This window comes from Microplitis mediator, chromosome 6 (assembly GCF_029852145.1).
Source record: "Microplitis mediator isolate UGA2020A chromosome 6, iyMicMedi2.1, whole genome shotgun sequence".
Lineage (NCBI taxonomy): Eukaryota > Metazoa > Arthropoda > Insecta > Hymenoptera > Braconidae > Microplitis > Microplitis mediator.
Window position 1 is genome coordinate 13,576,615 of NC_079974.1, and position 24,098 is coordinate 13,600,712.

General features: G+C 29.3%; 2 protein-coding genes across 2 annotated transcripts; both read left to right on the forward strand.

Annotated features, from left to right (window-relative positions):
* Positions 1-1,148: 1,148 nt before the first annotated feature.
* On the forward strand, positions 1,149-11,643 carry LOC130670537 (uncharacterized). Its single transcript, XM_057473953.1, has 2 exons — positions 1,149-1,396; positions 11,483-11,643. The coding sequence occupies exons 1-2, from the start codon at positions 1,189-1,191 to the stop codon at positions 11,641-11,643; spliced, it is 369 nt and encodes a 122-aa protein (XP_057329936.1). The 5' UTR covers positions 1,149-1,188.
* An 836-nt stretch (positions 11,644-12,479) lies between these two features.
* On the forward strand, positions 12,480-23,916 carry LOC130670538 (clumping factor B-like). Its single transcript, XM_057473954.1, has 5 exons — positions 12,480-12,485; positions 12,697-12,765; positions 13,161-13,976; positions 20,974-21,172; positions 22,968-23,916. Exons 1-5 carry the CDS (start codon positions 12,480-12,482, stop codon positions 23,027-23,029), a joined length of 1,152 nt encoding a protein of 383 aa, XP_057329937.1. The 3' UTR covers positions 23,030-23,916.
* The last annotated feature ends 182 nt before the right edge of the window (positions 23,917-24,098 follow it).

Genomic DNA, 24,098 nt, shown 5'->3' on the forward strand with positions numbered 1-24,098 from the left:
AAATACGAGTAATACATATGATTTAAAAAAAATAATCAATTATGATGAATCGAGCTTATAATTTGATAATTCATTATTTTTATTTCTATGTTTTACATTTGGTTGATACTGTTTTACAATTTGTTGATCAATAAATTTGAATCTAAGAATATTTTAATTATTTAATGTATTCGTCTGTACTTTGGTGATAATAAATGTGATGAAACTAATCTTTTTCTGAATAAATTTCTCGATGTCGATAAAAAAAAAATATTTGTTTACTTTTTCGTCGACTTTCATTATGCTTTGGAGTTCACATTTTCCTCGAGAATTATATTGTCTCGTAATTTCTCTACTGAGAATATTTATCCGTCTCAGGAGAGTGAATTGACATCTATATATGCACAAACCCAACCTGAAGAACTGGTGTCGGCAAAGCATATTTCAATTATTTCTAAAGAATTCTATTTATATAAGTGACCGAAGAACAGAAAGAAATATTATTTAACGTCTACTTGGTGAAGTGATTGTTTTCACTTTTGATATATTATTATAAAAATTCATTAAAAAATATTTGAAATTTCCGCGCCATTGTTCACATTCGATACATCGATAGTTTTATTCTGGAAAAAATGGACTATCGATTATTATTTAAAATAAATAACTACTAGCGTACATGTTTCGCGCGCAAGCGCGCGCGTGTCGTTTTTCATATATTTATTTTAATGTATATTTTCGTGTCGTTTGTATATACTTTTTTGCTTTCGACCAATCACGTTACGAATAGTTTGGCTTCACATATATTTCATCTAAATTTTATTATAGGAATCGCCCATCCCTAACTATATAAAAACGTAGTTACGCACGCGCGCATGAATACTAAGAGAAGGGGCAAAAATATTCCGCAATCTGGCGACACTGAGTCTCAGTTACCATTTAACGGCGACATAAAGTTTCGGTAGCATCAGGCGCTTTTTCGATAAAAAAATATTTATTTTATGTAATTCGTTTAATATTATTTCTCAGTATCAAATCAAATAAAGTAAGTATATTATTTTTTTAAATTATTTGTCCATAATTGATAATTAATCACAATTCAGTGTTACAAGTTGATTATATGGATAACCTTTGTTATAAAAATATTACATGTTGGTTGATAATTATGTAATTGTAGTATCCGCAATTAACTTTAGTACTTATGAATTTAAAATGATTTTAGTTATGGATTTTACCAAAAAATACTGTTGTGTCGAGCGGAAAAAAGGCGACATTGCAGTTTACCCGACAAAGTACATCTACTTCAAAGATGAAAATGGCTTTCATTCGCTTCCAATGGCTGCTGGTGAAGTTACGACTTTTTATACGATGGACAATGCAAAAAAGCCTATGGCTAATGAAAGATTATTAAGATGTGATGGTAATAATTATATCCGATTAATATTAATCTACTTTTAATAAATAGTTTATTGTCATTCAATTAATTGGTTGGTAATAATTTGATGTATTTCAGCACATAAACTCATTCTCTCAAGTAGTTAAAATATTAAAAGCTAAATAATAATGATAATAAATTCAACAATATTTTTTTTAACGTTGACAAATATACGTAAAACGAAGATAAATATTATAATAGAATAAACGTTGTTTTTAAATAACAATGTTTATTAATTCTAATAAAAGTAAATTAATATTTTGAAAATAAATTTCGATTTCAAAACTATTTTTATTCTTTGTAATTCAAGCAGTAGAAACAATTAAATATGAAAGAATCGTGAGATAAACACTTTTATGGGAAAAAATTGAAAAAAAAAGATTAAGGACTTTGTTATGAATACAGTCTTACTTGAAACTATGTATAAAGTAATCTGTGTGTAATACTCACTGAATAAATATTTATTTATTTTTAATGAATAACAAATTGCATCAATGAATACCATTTTGTCGCGTAATAAATAAATTATAAATGATAAAATGTTTTATAATATAACTATCAAAGTAATTTTATTTTGATAATAAAATAATCACCAATTTTAATTATTCCAATTAAAAAATTTTCTTAACAGACCATCAGATTTTCCTAAAATTCAGTAAAATAAAGTAAGTTGAGAAATGACAGATAAAAATATATAAAGCTTCACTTAACATTATATGTATTTAGATATATTTCTTGCCCCTGATTAAACAAAAGTATTTGAAAGGATTAAAAAAATTTATATCCTTATGAATGCTATCGAATCCTGAAAATATGATTCAGAAGGATTTAACATGATTCAAATTTTTTAATTCTGTTAAATACTATTTAATCCTGAAAACATGATTTAACAGGATTTGAAATGATTTAAACTGTTAAATACTTTTAAATACTTTTTAATCCTAAAAAGATAACGAAATAAAAATATTATTTCAGGATTAAAAAGTATTCAATAGTATTAGAAATTTTAAATGCTAGCTGAATCCTTTTATATCCTAAAAAGATAACGAAATATAAAAATTATTTCAGGACCCTCGCGGAATTGCCATAACGGTATTTCTACGGTATTTTCCGAGTATTTTTTGGGTATAAGTATTATTACGGTATACCCTAGGTATAAATGCGGTATGTTTGTGAAATTTTATTACCGTACACAGAAAAAAAGGATTTCTTGGCGCAAAAAATTTTTTCTTGTTCTAAGAAAATTTTTACTTGACTCAAGAAATTTTTTATATCATAAAGTGAAAACAAAACTTTTCTTGGGATAAGAAAAAATTTTCTCGGAACAAGAAAAAAATTTTGTAGGCGAGAAAAAAATTCTTGAGCCAAGAAAAATTTTTGTCTTCAATTCATAATACAAAATATTTCTTGCGCCAAGAAATTCTTTTTTTCTGTGAATTAATACCGTAAATATATTGTGTTGATACCAAATTTATATAGGGACTGTACCGTTAGTCCATCGGCTGAAGAGGAGGTCCCGTAAACATTTTGTTGGCACCGGGTAAATCCAACTGTTTCTTATGTATTTTGGGCCAAGGATCACGAAAATCGGGTCCATTTGGTTCAAAAGTGGTGCAAACAATTGTTTATAACAATTTAATTGTTTAAATCAAAATAACTCCCGAACAGCTGGTTTGTTGGGGCAGCGTAGGGGAAAAAAAATGTTCAGAATAAAAAAATACACAAAAAAGATATCACATGTTTTTTTTGTGTCTCGAATATTTCGCAAGATATAATAAAAAAACGAGCCGGCGCTCGGACCTCTCCCTCTCGCACTAGCGACTGCCTATGCGCGAGCTCTCTGCGCCAAATCGCGTCAGATGCTTGATTGGCCGGAATTTTTCTAAGTTTTTTACATTAAAAATCAAAGAAAAAAAAAAAAATCGACAAATTGTCGATACTACCAATCGACAGCATTTTTTCGGAAACAAATTTCTGTCGTATCATCAAAAGATGTTTTTTTTTTTTTGTTCACAAATGTTATAAACAAATGGATTTTTTCAAAGCCCAGATTGGGTTCAAAAAATCGATAAAATGTCGATACTACCAATCGACAGCATTTTTTCTGAAACGAATTTCTGTCGTATCGTCAAAAGACGTTTTTTTTTTTTGTTCACAAATGTTATAAACAAATTAGTCCCTCGGCTGAAGAGGGAAGCCCGTATGCACTTTTAGGTCCCCGGATTCTGATTAATGATATTTACGTATTTTTTTCCGAGGATCACGAAAAACTAGGTTATTTTGCTCGCCGATGGTAGGTTTAATTGTTAATAACAATTTAATTGTTTATAACGATATAAATCAGAAAGGACTGATTTGACGGGGAAGTTTATTTAAAAAAAAAGTTTTAAAATTAAAAAACCAACAAAAAATGTCCTTATCATTATTTTGATAGAATGAATATTTTCGGAGATAGCGCAAAAAACAACAAGTAGCGGTCGAACCTCTCTCTCGCGCGCACGCATCCCACGGACTTTAGCGACGAACGACAGGCACAGAAAAATACACGGACGAAAGAAAAATTCAATTCTCGGTGTCAACTAAAGATTAAGAAAAGAAACTCATAGATATCATAGAGGAGACTCTATGGAAGATTTCCAGACCCATAATCGATGGATCCACCCCATAGACACCGAGTAACAGCCCTATAAAAGGGGGTTTTTTAATTAAATTGACGGATTTTCGACTTTAGAAATTTCAATCCTCGGTGTACACCTGAGATTAAGAAAGAAAACTCATGGGAATTTTTTAGGACACTATAAAGAAGATTTCCAGACCCATAATTGAAAGATTAACCCCATAGACACCGAGTAACAGCCCCATAGAAGGGGGTTTTTTAATTAAATTGTCGAATTTTCGACTTTGAAAAATTCAATCCTCGATGTACACCTGAGATTAAGGAAGGAAACTCATGGAAATTTTTGAGGACACTATACAGAAGATTTCCAGACCCATAATCGATCGATTAACCCCATGGACATCGAGCAACAGCCCCATAAATGGGAGTTTTTTAATTAAATTGTCGAATTTTCGACTTTAAAAAATTCAATCCTCGATGTACACCTGAGATTAAGGAAGGCAACTCATGGGAATTTTCTAGGACACTATACAGAAGATTCCCAGACCCATAATCGATAGATTAACCCCATGGACATCGAGTAACAGCCCCATAAATGGGAGTTTTTTAATCAAATTGTCGAATTTTCGACTTTAGAAAATTCAATCATCGATGTACACCTGAGATTAAGGAAGGAAACTCATGGGAATTTTTGAGGACACTATACAGAAGATTCCCAGACCCATAATTAAAATATTAACCCCATAGACATCGAGTAAAGCCCCATAAATGAGGGTTTTTTAATTAAATTAACGAATTTTCGACTTTAAAAAATTCAATCCTCGATGTGCACCTGAGATTAAGGAAGGAAACTCAAGGGAATTTTCTAGGACACTATACAGAAAATTCCCAGACCCAGAATTAAAAGATTAACCCCATGGACATCGAGTAACAGCCCCATAAATGGGAGTTTTTTAATTAAATTGACGGATTTTCGACTTTAGAAATTTCAATCCTCGGTGTACACCTGAGATTAAGGAAGGAAACTCATGGGAATTTTCTAAGACACTATACAGAAGATTTCCAAACCCATAATCAATCGATTAACCCCATGGACATCGAGTAACAGCCCCATAAATGGGAGTTTTTTAATTAAATTGTCGAATTTTCGACTTTAAAAAATTCAATCCTCGATGTACACCTGAGATTAAGGAAGGAAACTCATGGGAATTTTCTGAGACACTATACAGAAGATTTCCAGACCCATAATCGATCGATTAACCCCATGGACATCGAGCAACAGCCCCATAAATGGGAGTTTTTTAATTAAATTGTCGAATTTTCGACTTTAAAAAATTCAATCCTCGATGTACACCTGAGATTAAGGAAGGCAACTCATGGGAATTTTCTAGGACACTATACAGAAGATTCCCAGACCCATAATCGATAGATTAACCCCATGGACATCGAGTAACAGCCCCATAAATGGGAGTTTTTTAATCAAATTGTCGAATTTTCGACTTTAGAAAATTCAATCATCGATGTACACCTGAGATTAAGGAAGGGAACTCATGGGAATTTTTGAGGACACTATACAGAAGATTCCCAGACCCATAATTAAAATATTAACCCCATAGACATCGAGTAACAGCCCCATAAATGAGGGTTTTTTAATTAAATTAACGAATTTTCGACTTTAAAAAATTCTATTGTAGCTGCAAAAATAATAATATGCTGTGTTGCAGTTTTTGCCACTGTGTAAATAACAAAGAATGTAAAAACTATATATTTTAATCAAAACATTGACATGTAATTAAAAGATCAAGTTTTTTATTGTTTGCAATATAATTTAAGACGAATAATGTATTTAGTACTTCGTATATACGAATTTGATTAAAAAACTCCCATTTATGGGGCTGTTACTCGATGTCCATGGGGTTAATCTATCGATTATGGGTCTGGGAATCTTCTGTATAGTGTCCTAGAAAATTCCCATGAGTTGCCTTCCTTAATCTCAGGTGTACATCGAGGATTGAATTTTTTAAAGTCGAAAATTCGACAATTTAATTAAAAAACTCCCATTTATGGGGCTGTTGCTCGATGTCCATGGGGTTAATCGATCGATTATGGGTCTGCAAATCTTCTGTATAGTGTCTTAGAAAATTCCCATGAGTTTCCTTCCTTAATCTCAGGTGTACATCGAGGATTGAATTTTTTAAAGTCGAAAATTCGACAATTTAATTAAAAAACTCCCATTTATGGGGCTGTTACTCGATGTCCATGGGGTTAATCGATCGATTATGGGTCTGGAAATCTTCTGTATAGTGTCTTAGAAAATTCCCATGAGTTTCCTTCCTTAATCTCAGGTGTACACCGAGGATTGAAATTTCTAAAGTCGAAAATCCGTCAATTTAATTAAAAAACTCCCATTTATGGGGCTGTTACTCGATGTCCATGGGGTTAATCTTTTAATTCTGGGTCTGGGAATTTTCTGTATAGTGTCCTAGAAAATTCCCTTGAGTTTCCTTCCTTAATCTCAGGTGTACATCGAGGATTGAATTTTTTAAAGTCAAAAATTCGTTAATTTAATTAAAAAACCCTCATTTATGGGGCTTTACTCGATGTCTATGGGGTTAATATTTTAATTATGGGTCTGGGAATCTTCTGTATAGTGTCCTCAAAAATTCCCATGAGTTTCCTTCCTTAATCTCAGGTGTACATCGATGATTGAATTTTCTAAAGTCGAAAATTCGACAATTTGATTAAAAAACTCCCATTTATGGGGCTGTTACTCGATGTCCATGGGGTTAATCGATCGATTATGGGTCTGGGAATCTTCTGTATAGTGTCTTAGAAAATTCCCATGAGTTTCCTTCCTTAATCTCAGGTGTACACCGAGGATTGAAATTTCTAAAGTCGAAACTCCGTCAATTTAATTAAAAAACTCCCATTTATGGGGCTGTTACTCGATGTCCATGGGGTTAATCTTTTAATTATGGGTCTGGGAATTTTCTGTATAGTGTTCTAGAAAATTCCCTTGAGTTTCCTTCCTTAATCTCAGGTGTACATCGAGGATTGAATTTTTTAAAGTCGAAAATTCGTTAATTTAATTAAAAAACCCTCATTTATGGGGCTGTTACTCGATGTCTATGGGGTTAATATTTTAATTACGGGTCTGGAAATCTTCTGTATAGTGTCCTAATAAATTCCCATGAGTTTCCTTCCTTAATCTCAGGTGTACATCGAGGATTGAATTTTCTAAAATCGAAAATTCGACAATTTGATTAAAAAACTCCCATTTATGGGGCTGTTACTCGATGTCCATGGGGTTAATCGATCGATTATGGGTCTGGGAATCTTCTGTATAGTGTCTTAGAAAATTCCCATGAGTTTCCTTCCTTAATCTCAGGTGTACACCGAGGATTGAAATTTCTAAAGTCGAAACTCCGTCAATTTAATTAAAAAACTCCCATTTATGGGGCTGTTACTCGATGTCCATGGGGTTAATCTTTTAATTATGGGTCTGGGAATTTTCTGTATAGTGTCCTAGAAAATTCCCTTGAGTTTCCTTCCTTAATCTCAGGTGTACATCGAGGATTGAAATTTCTAAAGTCGAAAATCCGTCAATTTAATTAAAAAACTCCCATTTATGGGGCTGTTACTCGATGTCCATGGGGTTAATCTTTTGATTATGGGTCTGGGAATCTTCTGTATAGTGTCCTAGAAAATTCCCATGAGTTTCCTTTCTTAATCTCAGGTGTACATTGAGGATTGAATTTTTTAAAGTCGAAAATTCGACAATTTAATTAAAAAACTCCCATTTATGGGGCTGTTACTCGATGTCCATGGGGTTAATCTTTTAATTATGGGTCTGGGAATTTTCTGTATAGTGTCCTAGAAAATTCCCTTGATTTTCCTTTCTTAATCTCAGGTGTACATCGAGGATTGAATTTTTTAAAGTCGAAAATTCGTTAATTTAATAAAGAAACCCTCATTTATGGGGCTGTTACTCGATGTGTATGGGGTTAATCTTTTAATTATGGGTCTGGGAATCTTCTTTATAGTGTCCTAAAAAATTCCCATGAGTTTCCTTTCTTAATCTCAGGTGTACACCGAGGATTGAAATTTCTAAAGTCGAAAATCCGTCAATTTAATTAAAAAACCCCCTTTTATAGGGCTGTTACTCGGTGTCTATGGGGTGGATCCATCGATTATGGGTCTGGAAATCTTCCATAGAGTCTCCTCTATGATATCTATGAGTTTCTTTTCTTAATCTTTAGTTGACACCGAGAATTGAATTTTTTTTTCGTCCCTGTATTTTTCTGTGGCTGTCGTTCGTCGCTAGAGTCCGTGGGATGCGTGCGCGCGAGAGAGAGGTTCGACCGCTACTTGTTGTTTTTTGCGCTATCTCCGAAAATATTCATTCTATCAAAATAATGATAAGGACATTTTTTGTTGGTTTTTTAATTTTAAAACTTTTTTTTTAAATAAACTTCCCCGTCAAATCAGTCCTTTCTGATTTATATCGTTATAAACAATTAAATTGTTATTAACAATTAAACCTACCATCGGCGAGCAAAATAACCTAGTTTTTCGTGATCCTCGGAAAAAAATACGTAAATATCATTAATCAGAATCCGGGGACCTAAAAGTGCATACGGGCTTCCCTCTTCAGCCGAGGGACTAATTTGTTTATAACATTTGTGAACAAAAAAAAAAAACGTCTTTTGACGATACGACAGAAATTCGTTTCAGAAAAAATGCTGTCGATTGGTAGTATCGACATTTTATCGATTTTTTGAACCCAATCTGGGCTTTGAAAAAATCCATTTGTTTATAACATTTGTGAACAAAAAAAAAAAAACATCTTTTGATGATACGACAGAAATTTGTTTCCGAAAAAATGCTGTCGATTGGTAGTATCAACATTTTATCGATTTTTTGAACCCATTTTGGACTTTGAAAAAATCCATTTGTTTATAACATTTGTGAACAAAAAAAAAAAACGTCTTTTGACGATACGACAGAAATTTGTTTCCGAAAAAATGCTGTCGATTGGTAGTATCGACAATTTGTCGATTTTTTTTTTTTTCTTTGATTTTTAATGTAAAAAACTTAGAAAAATTCCGGCCAATCAAGCATCTGACGCGATTTGGCGCAGAGAGCTCGCGCATAGGCAGTCGCTAGTGCGAGAGGGAGAGGTCCGAGCGCCGGCTCGTTTTTTTATTATATCTTGCGAAATATTCGAGACACAAAAAAAACATGTGATATCTTTTTTGTGTATTTTTTTATTCTGAACATTTTTTTTCCCCTACGCTGCCCCAACAAACCAGCCGTTCGGGAGTTATTTTGATTTAAACAATTAAATTGTTATAAACAATTGTTTGCACCACTTTTGAACCAAATGGACCCGATTTTCGTGATCCTTGGCCCAAAATACATAAGAAACAGTTGGATTTACCCGGTGCCAACAAAATGTTTACGGGACCTCCTCTTCAGCCGATGGACTAGTATAAGCTTCGTATAAACGCAGTATAAGCTCTGTCGGATTACCGTAATTAAATTTCACAAACATACCGTATAAATACGGTAAAACTACTTGTTATCGACTACGTGTATGCTCTTTTAATACAGTGTTCAAACCGTATCATGAAAACCGCGAGGGGATTAAAAAGTATTCGGTAGCATAAAAAATTTTAAATACTGGTGAAATTCTTCTATATCCTAAAAAGGTTATGAAATAAAAATATTATTTCAGGATTAAAAAGTATTCGGTAGCATTAGAAATTTCAAATGCTAGTTGAATCCTTTTATATCCTAAAAAGATATTAAAATAAAAACTGTATATCAGGATTAAAAAGTATTCGATAGCATTAAAAATTTTAAATACTGGTTGAATCCTTTTAAATCCTAAAAAGATAACGAAATAAAAACTTTATATCAGGATTAAAAAGTATTCGGTAGCATTAGAAATTTCAAATGCTAGTTGAATCCTTTTAAATCCTAAAAAGATAACGAAATAAAAACTTTATATCAGGATTAAAAAGTATTCGATAGCATTAAAAATTTTAAATACTGGTTGAATCCTTTTAAATCCTAAAAAGATAACGAAATAAAAACTTTATATCAGGATTAAAAAGTATTCGGTAGCATTAGAAATTTCAAATGCTAGTTGAGTCCTTTTATATCCTAAAAAGATAACGAAATAAAAATATTATTTCAGGATTAAAAAGTATTTAATAGCATTAGAAATTTTAAATGCTATGTGAATCCTTTTATATCCTAAAAAGATAACGAAATAAAAATATTATTTCAGGATTAAAAAGTATTCAATAGCATTAGAAATTTTAAATGCTAGTTGAATCCTTTTATATCCTAAAAAGATAACGAAATAAAAATATTATTTCAGGATTAAAAAGTATTTAATAGCATTAGAAATTTTAAATGCTATGTGAATCCTTTTATATCCTAAAAAGATAACGAAATAAAAATATTATTTCAGGATTAAAAAGTATTTAATAGCATTAGAAATTTTAAATGCTATGTGAATCCTTTTATATCCTAAAAAGATAACGAAATAAAAATATTATTTCAGGATTAAAAAGTATTCAATAGCATTAGAAATTTTAAATGCTAGTTGAATCCTTTTATATCCTAAAAAGATAACGAAATAAAATTATTATTTCAGGATTAAAAAGTATTCAATAGCATTAGAAATTTTAAATGCTAGTTGAATCCTTTTATATCCTAAAAAGATAACGAAATAAAAATATTATTTCAGGATTAAAAAGTATTTAATAGCATTAGAAATTTTGAATGCTAGTTGAATCCTTTTATATCCTAAAAAGATAACGAAATAAAATTATTATTTCAGGATTAAAAAGTATTCGGTAGCATTAGAAATTTTAAATGCTAGTTAAATCCTTTCAAATCCTTCTACTCCTTTCGATTATTTTAGTATTAAAAAGTATTTAATATGATTAATCGTGAATTTTAAAAAAGGATTTACAGTATTTAGAAGGATTTGAAAGTATTAAAATTTTAATCCTTTTTAATCCTGTCAAATACATTTTTTTAATCAGGGGCACAACTATAATAATTTGAATTAGTTAAACTTCTTATTGACCAAATATATTTATTAAGACATGAAAAAAATTATATTTTTTTAAATGACTTTATTAACCGTAACTTTCTATGATCAAAAGTTAGTAAATTTTTTTTACTCTTTTACTCTTTTAACTTACGTTAATTAATTGTTTTCAACTTATACTTAAATTCACGCAAGTTAATACAAATCTTTGAAAAAGTTTAGCCACGATAACAAATACAGTAATTTTCTAGTGTATCTATTAGATATCTAATTACTAAATTCTGTTCATTGAATAGATTGTTATCTAAATTATATTAGTTGTGTAACGATTAAACTTTTTATTAGTACTAATGTGACTTATAAGTATACTATATTTACGTTACAGATGATAAGGATGCGTTAATGAAATCCGTTAACACGCCAAACAGAATAAAAATAATAAAAAGTTTATTCATGGAAAAGCAACCAGAGAACGCGAAGCAAAAAAAACTAAGGATAACTCGGGATGAAAAAATAAAAATTATATTAAAAAAAGTAAGCACTTAATCTTTCAGTTATAAATTAAATTTCTAATGTATAATTTCGAGTAACTCAGATGATAATTAAGCATATGTAATTCAAAATTCAATTTTTCATGAATTACTTATTAATATAGAATATTTACGCAAAGTATACTATTTAGAATACTGGAATTGTTAAAAAAAAATTTCAGGTATTGATTAAAAAAATATAAAAGATTAGTTAGCTCTGTAGGTCATTTTTATTATTTTATGGTATTTGGTATTGCGCTTATTATGCTCAAGAATAGATTTACATACAATTATCTCAGTCAGACATTTAAAACTTAATAATTTTGTTGGTAATTTTAAGAGATGCAATAAATAATTCGTTAAAAAATCAATCATTTGTAATAAATAATAAACTAATTTTATGGTAAATGTACAAAAAATAATAGATTTTTTTTCCAAGAAGTCAAAATTGAGTCTATAGGTTCCGTTTAATTCGAACTCAACTAATATTATAATAACTTACTAAATTTATTCGTTTTGAATTTCTATTATATTGAATTTTCTACCAGTACAAGATCTGAATATTATTAATTATATATTTGATCAATAAATATTAAATGACAGGTTTCATTATTTTATTATAAATAACTGTTATTATTATTATCAATTGTATATTGGGAAGTTTTATTGCTAATATTATTTAATTTAATTTATTGTACTTAAGGTTTGTTATTCGTCTGAAATATTAGGATTAAAAGAAATTTAATCGTAATTTTTTTTTTTTTGTTACTGCTCAAAAGATACTTTTTCTAACATTTCAAATTTAAAGTTCATTCATTCATTCATTAATTCCTTCATTAATATTGTACGTATATGAGTGTAAATACTTATTTTTTTAATTTATGTTGAATGTGAATTCAGTGAATAATATGTAAAAAAAAAATTTCACAGAGATTTTTTAAAAATTAATGTAAATATGCACAACTGTTAACTAATTTTTTATTTTCTGTTCAATAGAACTAATAGGATTAATAACATACATGTGTTTGCAACATAATACTAGATATACTAAAAAATTTTTATGTTACAGAAATCCATTAATGATGCTGCAAGTCATGTCGTAAATGATAGTGACAGCCAATTTTTTAAATTTATGCAGGTATAATTAAAATTTTTTTATACAAATCTTGTCGCTGTTATTTATAATTTTAATGTAACATAAATTTGTAAAATTTTTTTCTGCTGTATTTCATTGTGTGGGAAAAAGAAATTTTTTTATAGCATTAACACTAATAAAAGAAATTTAAAATTATTTGAAAAATTTTGGTTACAGTAAATAACTTTAAATAGAAATTATATATCAATGAGCTGAACGCTAATTTATTACATTGAACAAAATTAAACGTAGTTGATGAATATATTTTTATATAAAAATAAACCATTTTTATAATTATCCAGAAACGATTGAATGCAATTTATTACTTTCTATAGTTTATATAAATATTTTTTCTTGCATTACTATAACTTTTTCAATTGGATCTTTTTGTTTCATAGGAACCGAAACCATGTGAAAATAATAATATGAATGATTTCGTCTTGTCAGAAAATCGTAAAGAGGTTGTTACGATGCAAGATACTTCGATGGAAATGTTCGATGATGACGATTTTGATAATGTACCTGAATCGCAACAAAACGAAGACAACCAGTATCAATCTCTTATGGATATTACATCGCCTGTGATAAACCAGAATTCAATTCTTCTCTACACTTCCTCACCGATTAAATCACCAGAAATTCCGGCCCCTGAAAATGCTGATTCTGATCATCAGGAGAGTGATGATTTTGATAACCGAAACAGAATCATTGTTTTGGACTCTGATGACGATAGTTCTCATCGTCAGGTTAATGGTGGTTCAAATAGTGTTGGATTCATCGGTGATTCGGACTCTGATGGTGATGCTTCTCCTCATCAGAGGTATGGCGATTTAAACAATGTCGGATTCGGAAGAGATTCGGGCTCTGATGACGATGCTCCTCGTCATCCGAGAAATGTCGGATTCAGAAGAGATTCGGGCTCTGATGACGATGATCCTCGTCATCCGAGAAATGTTGGTGTAAATAATGGAGAACAAACCGATGATCAACGACAATCACTAGCAACACATCAACCACTCGTTAATTTTTTCGAAAATTTATGGCCCGAAGCCGGCCCTTCAACTTCTAACAATACGGAAGCTTCCGTAAACGTGACTCAAATAAAGACTTGTTTGAAAGAGTTTGGTGGAGAGATGATAAAAACAATTGTGCAAATGCAAAATCCTCAGAAAATCTCTGAAGAATTTGAGTTACCACCAGTTCAAAATGGCAAGGTAAATATAGAAATATTTTCCATATGTAGTAAAAAATATCACTCGGCTTATTGTTATCTTGACAGCATTTGCGATTTCGAAAGGATCCAAATAAACTTCGATACATTTATCCTTAACGAAAACTCGTTAGAAAAGTTCAACGATAATCAAAGTCAGTTCATTAGTTTGGACTTTCAAATTCTTATAATAATCTTTCATTTAATAACTTAATAAATGTGACAGGACCATTGATAACCCGATGAAAAAAGATTTTATACAATTGTATAAAATTGGATAGAAAAATTGGCCCGATCGAATTGTATACAATCTGTATATGGGGCATTCCATGCCAAATCACCGAGGTTTCGGCCCGACCCCCTTCGATTTCGCTGAAAATTTTTTATCATTTTCTACCCTACCAAAGACATTTTCCTAAATTTTTTCAGATTTTTTTACCCAACCCAAAAAAAGTTACGAATTTTTGAAAAAACACGGTCTTTTTTTTTCAAATTGCTGTAACTTTGACACAAATTGAACTTTTGACACTTTTTTTTTTTGAAAATTTTTGTTTTTAATTGTAGTTTTCAGAACAAAATACAAAAAATTTTTCGGAAGTCAAGATATATAAAATATTTCAGTTTTTTCAATAAAACCGTAATTTTTTCGAAATCGGAAACCTTCGATTCTCAATTTTTTTGTCTCAAAAAAAACTTCAACCAAGACAGTATTTAACCCCGCCATTCCCATTTTGTGCCGACTTTCCTTTATATTTTTTTTTTCGATTGAAATTAAAGAAATTTCTAAATTTGGCTTACTTTTATGACTTTGCGCTGAAGTTTCTTTGCATTGTTTTTAAAAGCTCAGAAGTTGAATAAAATTGGACCAAAACAACCGTAAAGTGTATTAGGGGCAAGGATTGATTTTTTCGGAAGAAAATTCCCAATTTTTAAATATAGTGAAACCTAAACTTACAATTAACCTTCTCAATAAGACAATTTATAGATAAACTGAGAAAAATATCGATAGCCCGAACTGAGAATCGAACCGCGACCATGTCGGTATCGCGCCGAGTGCTCTACCAGTTGAGATATCCGGTACTATACTATATTCCGTTCAATTTGATCTAAAATTGTCTATAAGGCTATCGATATTTTTCTCAGTTTATCTATAAATTGTCTTATTGAGAAGGTTAATTGTAGGTTTAGGTTTCACTGTATTCAAAAATTGGGAATTTTCTTCCGAAAAAATCAATCCTTGCCCCTAATACACTTTACGGTTGTTTTGGTCCAATTTTATTCAACTTCTGAGCTTTTAAAAACAATGCAAAGAAACTTCAGCGCAAAGTCATAAAAGTAAGCCAAATTTAGAAATTTTTTTAATTTCAATCGAAAAAAAAAATATAAAGGAAAGTCGGCACAAAATGGGAATGGCGGGATTAAATACTGTCTTGGTTGAAGTTTTTTTTGAGACAAAAAAATTGAGAATCGAAGGTTTCCGATTTTGAAAAAATTACGGTTTTATTGAAAAAACTGAAATATTTTATAAATCTTGACTTCCGAAAAATTTTTTGTATTTTTTTCTGAAAACTGCAATTAAAAACAAAAATTTTCAAAAAAAAAAAGTGCCAAAAGTTCAATTTGTGTCAAAGTTACAGCAATTTGAAAAAAAAGACCGTTTTTTTTTCGAAAATTCGTAACTTTTTTTGGGTTGGGTAAAAAAATCTGAAAAAATTCAGGAAAATGTCTTTGGTAGGGTAGAAAATGATAAAAAATTTTCAGCGAAATCGAAGGGGGTCGGGCCGAAACCTCGGTGATTTGGCATGGAATGCCCCATATAATTTTATACAAATTGTATACAATTCTACAGAACTATATATAATTCTATACAAATTATATACAATTCTATATAATTATATAGAATTGTATACAATTTCTATACAGATTGTATACAATTGGATCGGGCCATTTTTCCTATCCAATTTATATATATAGTCTATATTAGACTGTGTCAGAAAAAAAATTTTTTTTTTTATTTTGATTGAATACATCTTAAAAGTTACTTTAATAAAAAAAAAAAAATCTCCTAAAATTTCAGCTCCATATCTCAAAAATTGAGCTGGCGCACGGGGTTCCCTTTCCCATTTAAAATACATTGAAAAAAATTTGTTTTTTCTATTTTGGATATAACTATGTCAAAAAAATTTTTTTTTGATTTTTGAATTTAGTAGTCTTGTAGGAAATTAAATTCTTTACAAAAAGATCTCTTGTGTGATACGATCAAAGCTCATAGGAAAAAAGTTATAGAGGTTGAAACTTAGGAGGAAAAAATCGAATTTGTAAAATGAATACAATTTTTTTGTTTTTTATTCGTTAACTAGCAGGATATCATTTTATTATTATTTTTAAATGAAAATGCTTATAAGAAATGTAATTATCTACAAAACTGGACCTTACTCTCTAAAAATGAATCAGTGAAATTTTCACTATTTTTAGCAGTGGCTCTGTTACTCACTGAAAAAATAGTGATTTTCTAAATTAATCAGTGAAATTTTCTCTATTTTTGGCAGTGGATCTACTACTCACTGAAAAAATAGTGATTTTCTAAATGAATCAGTGAAATTTTCTCTATTTTTGGCAGTGGATCTACTACTCACTGAAAAAATAGTGATTTTCTAAATGAATCAGAGAAATTTTCACTATTTTCAGCAGTGACTGTTTTATTTACTGGAGAATTAGTAAATTTATAAATGAATCAGTGAAATAATCACTTTTTCGTGCAGTGACTGAAATGTGCACTATTTCGATCAGTAGCTTTCTATACATATATTTGACTTTTTCACTGAATTGTTAGTGATTGGAACTCGCACAATTATTTTAGTAATTTCTTGAGTAAATTAGATTAAATTAATAATACCCGCTAAATATAAACAGTAGATTATATTAAAATATTGTCGTTTTATATATGATATATTTCACCATCAGTCGATGAAGTAATGAAACTTATAACCATCGCTAATAAAACACAATTAACATCAGATTTGTTATTTATAAGTGACTGCAATTGAGATGTATTTGTGTGAGTTGAATTTTCACTGGTTTTGCCAGTTGATACTTATTGATCACTGTTATATTAGTGAAACTACTTGGCTAGTGTTTTACATATATCACTGAAACACCATATTGCTTTGCACCCATACGAATTTCGTAGCATACGAGTGTTAATTTTTTCCATCAGCATCAGGTATGTAAATCATTTCATTTAATTTTTCAACTTTATAAAAATATCAATATAAAATAATGACTAGTAATAGATATTTTTCCTAGTTTATTAAATATTATATTCTAAAAAGTCAAGGACCCACTCTCATACGTATATAACCTCAAAAAAGACGATCAATTGTTTAAAAATTAAAAATTTTTATAATTTAATATGGTGATAGAATTATATCTTAAAAATAAAAAATTAATTGGAGGACAGCAAATTACATTAAAATAAAATAATTTAGAACAACTTACAAAAGAAAAAAAAAATCTTCACCGACTCTAACCAGTGATTTTTTCACTGGTAAATTAGTGGTTGATTAGTTGAGGCTATGCCCGTGGTACGCAAGCGTCAGGTGGTTAGCTTGAGTATTTTGAAGTCTCTGATTTACAAGTGTCATTTCTTATCAGCTAAATTTAAGTAATATTCTTGACAATCGACTTTTTAGAAATATCGACTGAACTAAATATTCATAGTAAATATTTTTTGATAGTTTATCATTTATTATCGACTAGAATGTCAAAAATGCATTTTCACAAGTATTTTCATCACTTACACTTTATACTTATAATTTTTAATTTATTTCATTAGAAATTGGATGAAAGCAATAAAAAAATTATTTTAACTAAAAGAACATTCCTTAACGAATTTCTGTTGAGGATTGTGTCAGTAAGTAGTTTTTGTTATAGTTCTAATAATCTCGGTTGTTTTTTAATATATTTTATATTCATAGGATGGAACCAATCTCGTTGATTTCGTGCAAAAAGTCAGACAGCGTTACACGGAGAGCGTTCAGCCTTATCTCATCACCGTTTCTGGACAGGCTGGTAACAGAACATTTCTACAAGGAGATGAGTGGTTGATCAACACTCATCCTAGGAGTCAACCTATTGTAGCCTTCGATCTTTTATATAAAATCTACTACATACTAAACCTAGAGTATCCAGAAAGTTTAAAAAACTTTTACAATTTTATTAATCATTTTATTTTTCAAATGAACGTCCCTGCTAAAAGTATGGTATCATCGTTACATATTAGTATTAGTAATTTGAATGATAACTGTGATAACAGTGAGATGTCCGATGATTAGTGTAACATTCTTCAATAACTATTTATTCATTCAAATTAAAAATTTTTATTGAACAAATTTAAAAATTTTCTTTCAGATCGAAAAAACAATTACGTTTTATCGAGAAAAAATATTAGATGGTTTTTTGAGTTTTATTTAATTAAGATTAAATATTTATGTTAGCTTAAGTTTATTTTCATAAATTATTAAGTTTCTATTCTGTGTTTAATGAAAAGAATAGTTCATCGATGTGTTATTCATTAAAACAAATTTCATTTAAAATATTTTTTACTAAGTTTATAAAAAAAGTTTATAACCACAATTTTATAATGTAAAACCATTATTCGTTTTTTATTTAAAATTTGATAATATAAATTGTGGACTACTTTACGCGTTTGTTTAAATATTATTGTCTCTAACAGATCCTATTAGTATTACTTTTAGAATTATAAGTAATTTAGTGATTAATTAATAAATATAATTGTAATAATACAATAATTATGATTAATTTATTTACTAAGTAAATATTGTTAAGGCATGATCTTCCTGCAGGCAAAATTAATTTTATTAACACAGATATCGAGCTCTACTGATGTCTATTACCAGTATTACTGATTGATTTTCAGTGATTCAGCTTTACTAGCATTTATACAGCGCATTTCACTGATTCATTTAGTTACACGGTTTGACTGATATTGTTTGCAATTTTCACTAATGTATTTAGTGAATTAGCTGTACAATTTTTCCAAATGAATTTCACTGATTTCATTAGTTGTTTAGTTTCAATGTCGACTAAAGTAAGTTTTACTAATTCATTTAGTGGCTACGTTGCACTGATGCTATAAGTGTATTTCACTTATTCGTTCAGTGAAAATGTCACTAATGCTAGCTGTTAATTTTACTCGTTCGATAAGCGGTTAATATTACTAATGATAACAGTAAATTTTACTATTTCAATAAGTACTTTGATATCCCAGGTAGAAAGTCATCAATGGAATTAGCTTGTATTAAGCTAATTTTATCAGTTTTAGCCTAAAATTAGCCAACAAACTATGGTTAACACAAGGTTAGTTGGTAACGCTTTGGATCGCTAACATAAAGCTTGCAGTTTTAGCTTGCATAAACAGTGACAATTTAGCTTACTATAAGGTTAAAAATATATCCTATTCTTAGCTAGAATAGATTTGGTAATTTAAGTTTGAAAACATGTTTACAGAGAAAAATTTTATATTATTTTTTTTTTTTTTGTACACAAACAATAGATAATGGGCATTAAATGTGTAGTGCTATATATATTTTTCCTAGTAGTTTTGACGACACCGTATAAACATTTATCTGAAAATAATAATAATATTTATTTAAAAACATAAAATAATTAATAAGACGATTTGAGGTTATGCATTACCTTAGATGTAAATCAACTACAAATACATTTCAGAATTATTTTAGTCACATTCAATAGAGAAAAATAAATAAGTTTTATTAGTATATAAATTATAAATTAACTTTTGTTTGTTAAAATATTTCAAACTTACCCTAATAATAGTGCAATATAAATAATAAACTTTGATTATAACTTGCAATCAACCTCTGTCTAACAAACAAGCTTCCAAGTAGATGGCACTCTTTACTGCCGTGAATCTAAATTCACTGATTAGTCAGTAAATTTATTCAAAGCTACTGATCTTTCAGTAAATTTTGTAACTACTGAAAAAATCAGTAACATTTTTACTGATTTAACTTAAGAGAGTAAGGACGTTTTAAAAATTTAAAATTTTTTTATTATGAGCATTAAAAACTTGTGATTCAATAAATTAAAAAAAAATCAAAACTTACTTGCTTAGTAAATATTTTTTTTTATATATGTTGCAAATAAAATTGAACTTATTTATTACTTGTAAACAATAACACAAACTCCTAATTAACCTCAAACTTCAGTTTTCAATGTACGCTTGGAATAATGTTAGCAGATAAGGTAGTTTTAAGTTTAGAATCCAAGCTTAGAACAAATCTTATCATACGCGTGGAAAAAGAGCTAACAGCAAGGTATATTTGAAGGTTAGTTACACTCTAAAGACTTGTCATAGAATTCATCCTAATAACAACCTAGAATAAAGCTTACAAAACAAGACTTAGATGTTAAGCTTAAATAAAGCTATTTTGAAGTTTCAAACTTGTCCGACTAAGACAATTTTCTACCTGGGATCACTTATTCAAATAGTGACTATTCACTATTTTCAAGTGGTATACTTATAGCTGTGAGAAATAGTGAATATGCACTGGGATCCAGTGAAAATGCACTGTTTCATTTTTAGAGAGTAGAGTCGTTTTGATAAAGCTCATAGAAAGAAAATTACTGATGGAAAATATTTATAGTCAGAATTAAATTATTTCGAATATTTATAATCATTTAAATTACTTTTCCTAATCAGGACGTATATCTGAAGATCTGTTCTGAAATTGCCCCACGGAAATTTGAAGATAAACAGTTGTTAATTTTTAAAATTATATCTTTCACTAATGAATAGCAAAATTATTATTATTTATATTTTTTTTTAAATATTATTCATATATCACCAAATTTATATTTAAATTTAAAATAATGGTCGCTAACTCTAATATATTATTATTTTTTTTTTTTTACAAAAAGTTTGATTCGTTTTGTTATAAAATTTTGTACTTTTGCAGATCAGAATTTTAGGATCAGAACTCGATGCAGACGAAGTTTTTAAAGCTAAAGATGTTATTTGTATGACACATTGCGTAAATCATATAACCCGAGCATATTGGTCATCAGAGAAAAGAAAAAAGCTTGCGTTATCTTCACGAGAGGGACAAACATCCAACAGGAAAACAATTAAAAACGAGGATATAGAACAAATTAAAAGTAAGAATTATTCTATATTTATATCTTTAACTACCAAGGTGGAAAAATACTATATTGTCAAAATAATGACATTATATTGTCATTAACTTTATATTATATTGGCAAATGTGATGTATTAGTAGGTTTGTAATGAAATTTATTTTCATCAATATGAACTTGATAACAATAACAAATCATTAAATCGAACAAAATAAATTCAAATTTTGCAATCAGTCGTACCACCTAGTGAACTTATAAAAAAAAAAAAAAAAAACATAGTAAAATGGTTGGCCGTACAGGCCATCCATACAACTTCCTGTAGATATCAAACGGAAAGCGTGACTAATTGCGTGATAGCAATGATAGCATGATATTTTAAAAAACTGAAAAGTTTTTATTTCCAATGCGATGTGAATTTAACAAAATTTCAGAAAGTAGGAATTTTCACTGTTTTATACATTTTATAAATAATTTTATGCGCCATGAGATTTTGAGAATAATACGATAAAAGACTTTTTAAAATCGTATAAGCTTAATATCGAATACAAAAATATTACTTATCCAAAATTTTATAAAATAAAATTATTATTTCTTCTGTTGTGAGATCAAATTTACAAAATTTAATTAAAGTCACTTATGTGACATTATAATTTATAAAGTTGTTATGACATCAGATCTTTCCTTCATTACATTGTACGATTTCTTTATACAACAAATCGGGAAAAATTCCTATCTAAATTCTCATCAGTTACTGATAGTAATGTGCAATATCTGTCACTGATTAATTCTTATTTTGGAATAAAAAAAATTTTTTTTTTTTGTTAAATAAATTGTAGAGAAATGAGGGAGGGGGATAAAGTTAGCCCTCCGATTCATTTTGTTTAACCAAATGATTATTTCACCCGTCAGCACTCCCGTTATGAACATTTTGCTCACGCTCGATTTCGAACATGAATAACGTTTTTTTGAAGTCTGGTCAGATCTAATCATACATAGACATATATATAACTACATCTAAGGTTCTTTCAGTCATATCTGATCAGATCTAATTATATATAGACATATATAATTAGACCTGATCATATATAGGCTTATATATGATTATACCTAGTCTTCATCAGCCAGGTCTGATCAGATCTAATTGTATATAGGTTCATATATAATTATATATAATTCCATGAATAACCATATATAACCATACATAATTCCATGTATGACTATATATAATGATATATAATCATATATACTCATATATTTTCATATATAATCATATAAAATCATTTTTTATCGGGTTAGATTCGTATGCCAAAGCTTAAAAGCTGAAGCAAAGATACATAAAAATTTGTTACATAATCACGGAAATCCTGTAAATTAATAAAACAAAAACTATCTATCCCAAAAATATGCTCAAAATATACTAATGCTGTACTAATAATATATTATAACTACTACATTACTATGACTACTACTAATACTATTTGATGTTACTATAGATATTCATAATTAAAAATGTTCTAATTATACTAGAAATGATCGTCAATAAATTTTTGAATGACTGCATATTGATTTATTTTTTGTGTACTGATAGAAAAATTAACTTTACGTAAGAGAAAAAATCCTTCATCTAAAAAAATTAAGACAAGGAATTTCTTTAAGATGATTTTTTTAGATTGAAGATTCTTTTCCGTCAATCAATTCAATTTTTCTATCAAGTATGGTGCTTTAGCAAAGCAGTTTATAGCATTTACGCTAGTAACATGCGATAAAAGATTTTACTACTTTTTTCTAATTAATTAACCCTCTTTTTTTCTTACAGAAATATGCAAATTAATTCAAAAGGATCGAAAGTTCGATAAAAATTTAAAGAAAACAATTTAAAAAATGCTAGAAATTGGATAGAAGAAGTGTTAAAACATACCCGCAGACCACCGTTAACATCTGAACAAAAAGCAAGATACAGGCAAAAGGGAAAAGAAAGGCGAGAAGCGAAGAAAAACAAAGAACGTGAACGTCAGCGCCTGCTTCAAAGACAGGGTAGACAGGAGAACACCCCTGATTAATATTAATATTAAAAAAATATTATTTTAACTTTTTATTATTTTTTATTTTGTAACGGGGTGGAATCCTTCCACATTACATTTTAAATTAAATTTCGACTCGCGCCAAAAGATCCGCCCTCCTTCTTCAACAACTGTCAACAACTGAAGAAAACACAGTCACTGAAGCGCCGAGGTCGCTACGGTCGAGTCCCGACTTTTGGTTTTAGGGGTTGGCCAACCTGAGTGGAGAGGTACGAGGGCCAGAGACGAGGAGCGATCGGTCTCTTGGCTCGCAGCAACCGCCGTGGACGGACGTGCCTTGCTAAAACTACCACTAACATCTTGGTTTCCACAAGTTTCTATCTACTACTACTACTACTACACGTGCTGCGATTTGCTGCTGCAATTTAATTAATCACAACCTTCCTGATAAGTTAGGTATAAGAATTCTCTCTTCATATTTAATACTGTGTGGTCCAGTAAGGGGCTTATCCTCACCTGGAGATACTGAGTTCAGCTAGACAGGTTTGCAAGACACCTTAAGTTTTGCACATGTGTGGGACACTTATTGTATCGAGACCACAAATTCAATTTATATAATCAGTGCACCCATTACAATTTAAAACGTTTATATTTTATGTGTCTTAACAGTTCAATCTTAAGATATTTTTATAAGATGAAAAATAAGATTAATAAAGTGTTTAATTGAATAGTAATGATCTGGTTAAAAATATACCATATTTATTGAGATAGGATTTCTACATTATATACAATTTTTTAGATAATTACATTGTATATTCTCAAATTTATTGTTCACACACAAGTTTGAAGTCTATTAGTAACTATTTTCACAATATTTGTCGTTATATCAAAATCAGTTAATTTCCTGCTAATAATTGATGATCTAT